The following is an 11,917-nucleotide window of genomic DNA, read 5'->3' on the forward strand; positions in this document are numbered from 1 at the left end:
GAGCCCAATGCGGGGCTCGATCCCAGGACCCTGCATCATGACCCGAGCCGAAGGCAGACACTTAACGACTGAGCCACCCAGGTGCCCCTTAACCAGGATATTTTGACCCTCAGAAATCATGGTACCCCTGGGACTAAAATCATGAGGAGCCTGCCAGAGTCCCACTTGATTTGTATAAGCAGAATAGCTCGAGGCATGGTGAATACAAGTAAGTGGAATACCATGGACTTGGGGGGGGGGCTTAAACAACAGAAATTTGCTTGCAGTTCTGGACACTGGAAGTCTCAGACCAGGATGCCAGTGTGGTGGGGCTCTGGTGTGAGCTCTCCACTGGGTTGCAAGTGGCCACCATGTCAGTGTGCACACGTGACCTCTCCTTGGTGTGTGTGCATGACAAACAGCAAGCTCCCTGGTGTCTCTTCTTCTAAGCACACTAATCCCATGAGACCAGGGCCCCACCCTCAGGACCTCATCTAATCCTAACTACCTCTCCCAAACCCCATCTCCAAATGCCATCACACTGGGGATTAGGGCTTCAACACAGGAATCTGGGAGGATGCAAACACTCAGTCCACGACAAAAAGTTTTACTTGAATCACTGTGATAGAAAGTCATGGACCCCTAACCAATTTCCAGGTTTAAGCCAGTCCATACCCAAAGGCCCCTTGGATGAGGGCAAGGCCAGTGCCCTTGAGGCCCCTAAAGGGCCACTTACCACATGGCTGTAATAGGAAAGAAGAAATCCCAGGCTTTTCAGGGACATTGGCTCTGAACTGACATTGATTCCTGGAGACCCAAAATACCACTGTGACCACCAGTCAGGGTAGGGGCTTATGGAGGGTAGGTGATCAATGGTGTTTTGGTCATGCCCATCTTACTCTGGGCCCAGAGGGTCCCTGAACCTACCAGTGGTTAGTACCCTGTTGCAGAATGCATGATTGGCAGTTAGCAGAATCCCATCTTGGTTTCCTGGTCCCTGGAATGGGGGCTGTTACGGTGGGAAAGGCCAGGTGGAACCCCAGAACCGCTCCTACCTGGGAAAATAGTAAAGCAAGAGCAGTAAGGCATCTCTGGAGGGAGTGCAGAGACCAGTACCGCCAACAAGGACCTGAAAGGTGCAGGGGTGGTAATCCCCATCACACCCCTGTTTGCCCTTCCAATCCAGCTGATGCTGAAGGCGGGGGTCTCAGACAATGACAACAGACTGAGCATGACCAGGTGGTGACTCCAACTGCAGCTGCTGTTGCTGACTTGGTTTTATTACCGAAGCAAGTCCATGGGGACTGGGTCACTGTTCCTCTCCACTGGACCTCACACCATTACATTGGTGACATCACGTTGACTGAATTGATGAGCAGAAAGTGGCAATTATCCTCGGTAGGCCCAGTGAAAAATAAATTCCACAAAAAGTCCAAGGCTTTCCACATCTGAAATGTCTAGGGCCCCAGTAGACACCCCTTCCTAAGTGCCAAGCACGTGGCTGTGTCCAGTCCCTTCTACAAAGAAACAGACAGTGACTGGCATGTCTTGCCCTTTGGGAGACAGCTGTACCTCATCTGGGTCACTACTCCAATCCCTTACCTGAGTAACCCAGAGCAAAAGGAGCTGCGGGAGGCCCAGGCTGCCACGTAAGCTCTCGGCCATCTGGGCCACATGACTCAGTGGATCCAATAGTCTTGGGTGTCTGGAACCTTTGGCCAGCCCCACAGTGAGTCGCAGCACGGACCCTTAGCAGTGCTCTGCCGTATTCCGAAGATAACTGACCTGACTCGCTAGCAGGCATACCGACATGTGGTTTAGAGAAAATAAAAGAAACATAAGCACACCACTGTTAATATGTTTAAAACACAATTTGGTATGTTTTAATAAGTGTGCAGATTACGTAAATGTGGAAGGTGGATTGGAGGGGGGAAGGGCAGGGACGGGAGGTGGTGGGTGAGGAGGTTTGAAGACCCTAACGGTGGGATGTGGCCTGCTTGATTCTGAGCCCCGCGGTTAAAATGAAAGGACAGAGGATAGCGTGGCAGGTCACAGCAAGACTGCAACTTCCTGCACAATGTGTCCAGGATGCGGTGGGGGTCCCTGTCCCCTCCTCTCAAACCTGGGTGGCCTGTGACTGCATGTGGCAGAACTGATGTGTGGTAACCCAACAGGCGCTTTGCCCCCTTTGCTGGAGCCCCGAGGCCACCTCCTGGAAGCGGCCCCATCCAGGTGTTCTGCTTAACCATGCTGGCTGGGCACCAACACGAGGGTGCAGCCAAGTCTGGCCCGGCCATCAGGGTCGCCCCCAGCCATTCACTCTTCCCACCTGAGGCCCGTCCTGTCGTAAAGCAGAGAAAAGCTGTCCTGTTGGGCTCTGTCTAAATTCCTGACCCACAGAATCCACGAACCCCAGTAGCTGGTTCACACCGCTCCTGTTGGGGTGGTGTGTTGCACAGTAACACAGGACTGGAACAGGTGGAGGAAGAGAGAAAGGGAGAAGGGTCAGGCTGGCCGCTGGGCAGAGGGGGGGGGCCTGCAGTGGCCCAGGCAAGAATGGGAACCAAGTGCGGCAAATTTCATCACCCACCCATACTCCCCTCCTGCCACCAGCTCAGCGAGAGCTGCACCCCAGACCCCAGCGCTCCAGTCCAGAGTAGAAAAGCCGTGTTGTGCACCCCTCCTGCCCCTTCCGGTGTGTCCTGCCCATCTGCTTGTGCAACTGCTCTCCATCTTCACTCTGCCTTCAGTTGCCCCTCTGCTGCCCATCCACCTGGCAGCCAGGAAAGACCCTGGCTGCCAGGATGAAGCCGCCTGCTTTTGAGATCCTCCTCAGTCTCACCTCCATGGCAAGACCCCCCACACACACATACACTCCTGCCCCCCTCACCCATCATCATCACCTACCACTTGTGTCTCTCCCCCAAATTTCCTTCTCCTTTCCTCCACTTTGAGCCCCATTCCTCCTGGTTGCACTATTTTCTATAGGCTTGCTCCAACTCCAAGGCCAGGCTGTACCCCAACCTCCAGCTTTCCCTCCACGTTCCCTAAGCCCCTGGTGTCCCCTATTTCCTGGAGTCCTCTGCTCCCTGTGTCCCCACTGTCCCCCAACCCATAGCCTGTGCCTTCCATTGTCTCCATCCCTACACACCCTGATCGCCACCCCAGTGTCCCATGTCCACAGCCCCAAGTCCTCTGCATCTCCCCTGTCTTTATGCCCGTTCCCCCACCCACCCACCAACCCCTCTGCCCCGCCCCCTCCCCCGTCCTCTGCACCTCCCCATCCCCGTGTTCCTGCATCCCGTGTCCTTCGCACCACACTGTCCCTTGGGCACCCCGACCCCTGTCCCCGCGTCCTTGGCACCCCCATACGCTCATTCCCCTGCCCCCACACCTCCCCATCCTCCGTGAACCCCTTGACCCCGGTCCCTAGTCCTCCGCACTTTCAGGTCCCCGCGCCCGCGAGCTGCGCGGGCCGGCGCGCCCAGGTGGATGCGCGCGCGTTGCGTGGAGACGAGCGGTGGGCACACCCTAACTCGTCGGCCCCGCCTCCCGCGCCGCGGATTGGCTCCCTGCGGGCTGGCCGGGCCCCGGTTGGCTCGCGCCGCGCGGCTGCCGGGCCCGTTTCACGGTGGGTAGCACCGCAGCGTGGATGCTGCTCGGTCCCGCCGCGGCCCCGAGGAGCGTGGAGCCGGAGCGGCCGGGCGGGGCCGGGCGGGGGCACCGCCGGGAGCCGCTCCGCCGCCCACCCCGGGCCCGCGGCCGAGGGCAGCCTGGGGTCGCGGCCGCACCCTGTGGCCGCGGGGGGCGGACAAAGGGCCATGCGGGGCCGGGAGATGCGGCGCGGGGCGCTCGGGAACCGGGGGCCGCAGCGGTGCCGCTGAGCACGGCCCGAGGCGGGGCGGGGCCGGCCGCTATGCCGTGGTTCCCGGTGAAGAAGATCCGCAAACAGATCAAGCTGCTGCTCTTGCTGGTGCTGCTTACCTGCGCCGCATGGCTCACGTACGTGCACCTGAGCCTGGTGCGCCAGGGCCGCGCGCTGCGCCAGCGGCTGGGCTACGGGCGAGGTACTGGAGGGGGCGCGCGCCCTGGGGGCGGGGGGCGGTGAGGGCCACTAGCAGCGCGGGGTCCGGGCCTTCTTACCGCGCCCGGGGCTCGGCGTGGGCCAGACGCGCCCGGAGACCCTGGCCACCTCACCCGGCTCGGCGATATTGGGGCAGGGGGCGCGGTTCCGCCCGGCCCGGAGCCCAGTGACGTCAGCAGTGACGTGCGCGACCCTCCTGGGGAGCGTCCCCAAACCTGGGCGGACTCCGGGATCTGACCTGGGGCCAGTAGTGACGGGGTTTACGGTAGGCTCTTGAGACATCGCCCCCAGGCCCTGCATGCTGGGATTTTCAAGAAGGCCTTGCACCTCCACCCCTTGCCTCCTTGGCAGAGCCTCAGTTTACCCATCTGCTGGGGAAAGGGGAGAGACAGATCCAGCCTCCCGACTGGGGGTGGGGGAAGGGTTTGGAGGGAGCTGACGGGTGCTGTTGGAACGCTTCCTGGAGGGGTGCCCTAGGTAAACCTGTAACAAGAGACTGAGATGCTTTTGTGCTGGGGGGTGATGGGGACCCCCGAACTGCCTGGAGTGAACTTTCCCAGGTCCCTCCAGCTCACACTCCGGTGAGGACAGTGAACCCACAAAGTAAATCAGGTCCTGCTGAGTGTTGTGAGAAAGAGCTAGGGAGGGGTTGTGCCCCCTTAGCTAAGGGGATCTGGACGCCCTCTTGAAGGTGGTGGCTGCTGAAACACATCTGGAGGAAGAGCACTCCTGGCAGGAGGAACAAAACTATGAGGACCTGGTGGGAAGAGGAGAAGCAGAAAGCCTGGAACCTGGGGAAGGGGTATGGGGATGGGAGAGAGGGCAACACTTCAGGGCAGAAGTAACCCCCCCCCCCCCCCCACCCCCGCACATCCTAGCTAAGGCGGGAGCAGAAGCCCCTGCCCAGGGCTGGGAAGATCCCAGCCAGACTGCCCCTGACCCTTCTTAAGGAAGCAGGGTGCTGGAATTCTTTAGGACGGGAGGTGTAGAGAGAGAATCTTGCTTCCTAAAGACTTGGAACAATGACTTTGGCTCACAACACCCAGGGCCACTCCACCAAAGGGTCCAAACCTCGCTGTTCAGTCCCAATCCTGTCTCGCAGTTGCCAAAGCCCTCTGCCTCCCCTCTGTGTGCCTGGACACCTGGCTCCACAGATCTCCCAGGCCAGGGGTCTGGAGCTTGTCCCAACCCCCCAGAGTCTACACACCTCACAGCCACCACACTCTTGAGAGGCCCCCAGCGCTGCTCAGTCCCTAAAAGAAGCCCTCCTCCCCAGCTATCAGCAAACAAGGCAGGACCCAGTGCGTGACCCAGTGACACAGGACAAAACCGAACCCCCTTCCCCAGTCACCTCTGTGGCTTTCCAAGCAACCACAGTCCTCCCCAGCTCAACTTCCTGAGTAGCTGGGGAGTCTAGCTCAGCAACTGGGAGGGGGTGGAGGTGTGGGAACTCCATTTCTGAGTCCCTCTCTGCTCTCAGCTACACCAGCAGAGAAGCTGGGTGACTGGCCAGACTGCCCTCACTACTCGTGGGTGAGCAGGAGCTCTTCAGGGTCCTGGAAGGTCAAACTCTCCTGTGGCACCTTCCAGAACAGCTCCAGCCCACAGGTCTTGGCTCTGGGCTGCAGCCCCACCTTCTGTCCAGCCACCTGGGCTCCACCCAGGGTAAGGCTTGTGAACAGCTGAGCAGCTAGACATGCCTCTGAGGCCTTTTAGAGTGTTGGGTCAGTGCTATCTTCACTTACAGCTGGGGAGACAGCATTGGAGCGGGGCAGGGGGGCTACTTTCCTGGTACCCTGCAGGAAAGCTGTGTGGCAAGAGGCCTCTGCGGACCTCACTGTGCTGGGGCTCAGCCCCTGCAAGACAGTGGTGGCAGCCCGGGCTGCAACCCACCACAGGAGGCTCCTAGTACCCACGGACTTAGCTCGGTGGGCAGGGAGTATCAGGGCCAGGCTGTGGGGATTTGGCCAGGAACCTCTTAGGGGTTCATCTGCCAGCTGGACAGAGGGCAGTGAGGGAGGAACCCAGAAAGAGCAGGTGGGCAGGTGCCAGCAGGAGTCCCATAGGCAGGAGACCAAGGACAGCTCCCCTATCCTGGAGAAGGGGCTCAGGCCAATTATGCCCACACAGGAATCTAGCTCCTGGAGTCTGGACTGAAGGATGGGCATGGATGTCAAAACCCAGGCTTGCCCTGCAGCAGAGGTGGGGCTCCTGGATTGGGGATCCCTAGGTGGGAGCACCAGGAGGGGCAGAGGTGGGATACAATAAAGCCTCCCTTCCAGAGCCTCAGGTCCCAGGGTGTGGCACTCCCCACCCTGCCCCAGGGGACAGGGTGGGATGTTCAGGCCCACAGCTTGGGGAAGAAGTCTGGGAATCTGAGGGAGTTAGGGGCATGGCAATGCCCCAGGCTAGGGGATGTGTCCATGGGAGGGGGGGGTGCTGCGAAGCTCTAGAGATGTCCACAGACAGACCTAGGAAGGGTTCCTCAGGGGTACAGTCTCTCTCCAGAGCCATGTTCGCCGCAGGTCCTCCCGCAGGCAGACCAGCGTGTCTATCCCTCTTCCATCCAGGCTGGTGCCAGGGCTCCTTTGGTCCTGAACCCCCGCCCCAAGGGCAGGAGGTGGCACGTGGCCATGAGCTGGGGCTGGCTTAACCTTAAGACAAAAGCACCAGCTTTCCCAATAACAAGTTCCAGCACTAACCCTTAGCACAGTTTTGATAAGGGAAGGAGACACAAAACACTCAGTATAAGGGAAAAGTGCTGAGGGCACTTCCTGGGGGCCTTCTTGACAGCGGAGCCACTGACCAGGATGGCCAGATAAATGTGTACATGTCGCACACAACTCTGCTCCCTGGCACCAATCAGGGAGCTCGGAAAAGCCAGGCAGAGGCCTTGAGAAGGGGCTGCCCACCCCCTAGGGGTGGGATGTGGGAGAAGGGCCCAGCAGAGAGCAACTGCACAGCTGTAGGTGGGGTGTCAGGTACGAGGGAGCAGACTGAAAGGAGAGGGTTCCGCGGGAGACCCCATAACCCCAACTGACCCCCAGCAGCAGGGCCCCAGTCATGCCCCACATGCCACCCACAGACGGTGAGAAGCTGAGCGGTGTGACAGAGGGCAGGGGTGTCCGGACTGCACTGTCCACACAGAGGGCAGAGGACTCCAGCGAGAGCCATGAGGAAGAGCAGGTGGGAGCAGGGCTGTGGGAAAGGACACGTGTGTGCAGCACACACACTTGCGTGCCAGTGGCCTCGGGAACCCGTGGGCTGTGTGGATGGAGGACTCGGGTGCAGCCTGTTGGTGTGCACGCCCCAGCACCGCCTGGCCTGGAGTTCCGTGTCTGGGGGGGTTAGGTGGTGCATGTGTGGGGTGGCCCGTTGTCTGCCTGGGCAGGTGTGATGAGGGGCATGTGGATGTGTGTGGTTGGGATACGATGGATTTGGGATTTTGTGGCTGGATGTGTGCAGGGGAGTCCTTGTGAAGTTTGTGTCCCGCTGGGTGTGGTTGTGTGAACCCTCCCTGCCCTCCCATTTCTCAGCTTTGACCCCGGTGCCTTTTCGCTCCTGTAGCCTGAAGGCCGGGACCCAAACATGCGTTTTCCTGTGGGGGCTGGAAAGCCACCCCCTCTGAACCTCACTCATCATGTGCCCCCGTGGTGGGAAGAGGTGAGCTCTGCTTGGCTTGCGGCTGTGATGGGCTTCAGGGGAGTGCTGGAGGTGGGGCTTTGCGGAAGGTAAGGCCCCCCTCCTGCCCCCCCCAGTACAAGGGGCAGGTGAACCTGCACGTGTTCGAGGACTGGTGCGGAGGCGCCGTGGGCCATCTGAGGAGGAACCTGCACTTCCCACTATTCCCTCATGTGAGTGCTGGGGGGGGAGGGCAGGCCCTACAGGGTGGGGAGGGGTATGCAGTGGGTTTTGACATCACTGCCCCCCCAGACTCGCACCACCGTGAAGAAGTTGGCTGTGTCCCCCAAGTGGAAGAACTATGGACTACGGATTTTCGGCTTCATCCACCCAGCAAGAGATGGTGCGAGGGTAGGGATGTGCCAGGGAGGGGAGATCAAAAGGGGCCCCACACCCCCCTGAGTCCCTGTCCTGTGGCCTAGGAGACGTCCAGTTCTCTGTGGCTTCAGATGACAACTCTGAGTTCTGGCTGAGCCCAAACGAGAGCCCGGCGAGTGCCCAGCTGGTGGCCTTTGTGGGCAAGGTACCCTCAACCCCACAGCCTTCCTGCCCCAGCCCCTCCACCCACACCCCCATCTGTCTTCACTGGGCCTCCTGCTGCCTCCGCCACCTGTTTCCTCCAGCTTCTAAGGGACGGGGACTGGATGAGGCTGGTGCCCCCAAGGAGAGGCTGAACCCCCTCCACCCCTTCTGTATCGCTTCCCAGACTGGCTCAGAGTGGACAGCTCCTGGAGAATTCACCAAGTTCAGCTCCCAGGTGTCCAAGCCCAAGCGGTGAGTGGCTGGGAGTATGTGTGCATGAGTGTGCACACACATTTGCATACACATGAAACCACTGCACTTGGGCTGTCCTGGCCAAACCACCCTGGGCACCCCATCTTCTCTGCACTCTCTTTGGAGCTCCTGGGGGCATGGCAGGGGCATGTCCCCCTGATTCCTTATGTCCCCAGGCTCATGGCCTCCCGGAGGTACTACTTTGAGCTACTACACAAGCAGGACGACCGAGGCTCAGACCACGTGGAAGTGGGCGTGAGTGTGGCCGGCCATCCGTGGGCTTCTAGAGAATCCACCTCCCCTCCCCTGCCCTCTCTGCTCCCAAAACTCCCTTCAGGGCAATGGTGTGGACCCTGCCCCCCACCCCAGGAGTTCCCGTCGAGGTGGCAAAGCAGACCCTCAGGGACAGGGCCCAAGGTCAACTCTGCCTGCGCAGAGAGGCTTCATGGAGGAAGTGTCACTTGAGTAGAGTCTTGAGAGATGAGACATTCATAGGGAGATCCAAGGAGGAGAGAATCTGGGATGGGGGTGCATCAGACAAATTCCAAATCTCAACAACAGCAGAGGAATAGGAACACCGAGCGTTCTTCCAGAACTCCAAGGGGTCCAGTGGCCAGGTGGGGCCTACAGTGCCAACCCTGGACAGCTCTGGCTTTGTCCTGAGAATGAAGCAGTTGGGTTTGCATCTCAGGAAAAACCCTTTGGCTACTGTTGCAGAGAGCCCAGGGGGAGGGATCTTTTATGTGTGGTCCCTGAACCAGGGAGGTGGGAAAGGAAGAAGTGGCAGGTGCAGGGGGAAGCGGGTTTGCACAAGACAGAGGGCCTGAGCCTGGCTGTGTGTGTGGTGATGACTAGACTGGGATGGGGGTGCTCAGCCCCAGTTCTGTGGGATGTCGCATGTGCCTGGTGTATGTGACAGGCATCAACCCAGCTCAGCTGGCAGGGAGTCCAGGCTGGAGACTCAGGTTTAGGGTGATCTTGTGGAAGACAAGGGGGTGCCGAGAGGACCCAGAATGAGGTAGGAAGGGAAGAGGGCCTAGAACAGCTCCTGGAAACCCCAGCTTGAGAGGAGGGAGGGAGGGACAGAGCCTGCAGAGGAGACTGAGAACGAGTAGCCACAGGAGTGGGGACACAGGGAGGGGACGAGCTAGGGAGATGAGGTGTGCCAGCCCTTGGAAGGTCAGCTGTGACCTCCAGGAGAGCATTGGCTGTAGAATGGGGAAGCAGGCCACAGGAAAGCCATAACCTGCAGGCAAGAGAATGCTTAGGATGTCAGGAAGGGCCTGGAGGGAGCATAGGAGGGTCCTTACCTGCCACCAAGAACCCCTCTCCCATCCACCCTCCAAGTTTCCTGCACCCTTGAAGGGGATGCCCCCACTAGTTCCCCATGCCCACATCAGAGAGACCCATTCCTTTCAAGCTCTGTTCCCATTCTCACCCCCACCCTTTGGTCCTGACCGCTCTCTCCCTCCCCCAGTGGCGAGCCTTCTTGCCGGGCCTGAAGTTTGAGGTCATAGGCTCTGCTCACATCTCCCTGTACACAGGTGCGGAGCCCAGTACCTCTCTGGGGAGTGGGGTGGGCTCCTGATGGGTGGTCTCTGGGATGGGCGCTGGATGTGGGTGGGGAGGGGTGAGGAGTGGTCTCTGGGTATTCCTGGGGACCCAGCACATCCCTCTGCCCCCAGATGAATCATCCCTGAAGATGGACCATGTGGCCCACGTCCCCCAGTCTCCAGCTAGCCATGTGGGGGGGGCACCTGCCGCAGGAGGAGCCCAGAGCTGACATGCTGCGCCCAGACCCCCGAGACACCTTCTTCCTCAGTGAGAGGGGACCCTGCAGGGGGGTGGGGCGGGGACACCCAGCCTGCCATTCTGTGACCACTCCTCCCACAGCTCCTCGGGTGGAGCCTTCAAATCTGGAGAATGTGCTGGAGCCCTGTGCCTACGCCCCCACCTATGTTGTCAAGGACTTTCCCATTGCGAGATACCAGGGACTGCAGTTTGTAAGTGCCCCTCACCAAGACCTTCCTGAGACCCGGACCTCCCTCCCAGGTCCCCTGAGCCCTCTGCCCCGCCCGCAGGTGTACCTGTCCTTCGTCTACCCCAATGATCACACGCGCCTCACTCACATGGAGACCGAAAACAAGTGCTTCTACCGGGAGTCACCGTTATACTTGGAAAGGTGGGGGGGGGGGGGCCCCAGCAAGGAAGGGGGGGGGGGGCCTCTGGGGGGGGCGGCGAGATATCCTCTCTGATGCCCCACCCCACCCCAGGTTTGGGTTCTATAAGTACATGAAGATGGACAGAGAGGAGGGGGAGGAAGACGAAGAGGAAGAGGTGCAGCGCCGAGCCTTCCTCTTTCTCAACCCGGATGGTGAGTGCCCCCCAGGCCCCCAGCATGTGCCCACCTGGGCGTGGCAGGCTTAACCATGCTTCCCACAGACTTCCTGGACGATGAGGACGAGGGGGAGCTGCTAGACAGTCTGGAGCCTACGGAGGCGTCCCCCCGGCAGAGCGGCCGCCGATTCCCTTCCCCAGTGGCCCCCAACACGCCACCGGGAACCATGCCTACCCCGCCAGCGCCTCCCAGCACCCGGGACCTGCCAACCCCCAGGCGCTCCCGGGCGCTGAGCTGGGCTGCCCGGGCTGCGCGCCCCCTGCCCCTCTTCTTGGGCCGCGCCCTGCGCCCCCGAGCCGCAGCTGAGCAGCCACCCCCAAAGGTGTATGTGACACGGGTGCGGCCCGGACTACGGGCACCCCCGCGGGACCTGGCACCTCTCAGCCCACGCGGCCCGCCCTGGCCGCCCTTCCCTGGAGTCTTCCTCCGTCCCAGACCTCTTCCCCGGGTGCAGCTGCGGGCACCCCCACACCCGCCCCGGTCTCGAGGCCGCAGGACCGGTGGCTCCCAGGCCACAGAGCTGAGGCCCTCTGCCCGGGCGCAGGCCACCCAGGGGAGCCAGGAGGGCCAGCCGCACATGCTGGGACTCACGGCACCCACCGCGGACTTGAACTTGTCAGAAGCACAGCCTGTGACCTCCTTCCTGAGCTTGTCCCAGGTGTCCAGGCCACAGCTGCCTGGGCAGGACGAGGACGAGGAGGAGGAGGAAGCAGATGAGGATGGGGCCCAGGGCGAGGAGGACAGCGAGGAGGCGGCGGGGCCCCCCCGCGGCCGCTGGCACGAGGACGCCATTGACTGGCAGCGCACATTCAGTGTGGGCGCAATGGACTTCGAGCTGTTGCGCTCCGACTGGAACGACCTGCGCTGCAACGTGTCCGGGAACCTGCAGCTGCCTGAGGCTGAGGCGGTGGACGTGGTGGCTCAGTACATGGAGCGGCTTAACGCCCGCCACGCCGGGTATGGGGGGAGGAGCGCACATGGAAGGGCAGGCCCTAGCGGGT

At 60.9% G+C, this 11,917-nt stretch overlaps 1 protein-coding gene across 1 annotated transcript in view; it reads left to right on the forward strand.

Annotated features, from left to right (window-relative positions):
- Window positions 1-3,895: 3,895 nt before the first annotated feature.
- Window positions 3,896-11,917, forward strand: part of B4GALNT4 (beta-1,4-N-acetyl-galactosaminyltransferase 4) — a 12,004-nt gene continuing 3,982 nt past the window's right edge. Inside the window, 15 exon segments of the mRNA XM_021692194.2 lie at window positions 3,896-4,046; window positions 7,149-7,249; window positions 7,631-7,726; window positions 7,822-7,917; window positions 7,997-8,087; window positions 8,167-8,267; window positions 8,451-8,518; window positions 8,695-8,773; window positions 9,996-10,062; window positions 10,204-10,277; window positions 10,279-10,339; window positions 10,412-10,521; window positions 10,600-10,700; window positions 10,792-10,892; window positions 10,961-11,873. Of these exon segments, the coding sequence (XP_021547869.2) occupies window positions 3,896-4,046; window positions 7,149-7,249; window positions 7,631-7,726; window positions 7,822-7,917; window positions 7,997-8,087; window positions 8,167-8,267; window positions 8,451-8,518; window positions 8,695-8,773; window positions 9,996-10,062; window positions 10,204-10,277; window positions 10,279-10,339; window positions 10,412-10,521; window positions 10,600-10,700; window positions 10,792-10,892; window positions 10,961-11,873 (2,210 nt within the window).

The sequence above is a fragment of the Neomonachus schauinslandi genome, chromosome 11 (genome assembly GCF_002201575.2).
Source record: "Neomonachus schauinslandi chromosome 11, ASM220157v2, whole genome shotgun sequence".
In the NCBI taxonomy this organism is placed as follows: domain Eukaryota; kingdom Metazoa; phylum Chordata; class Mammalia; order Carnivora; family Phocidae; genus Neomonachus; species Neomonachus schauinslandi.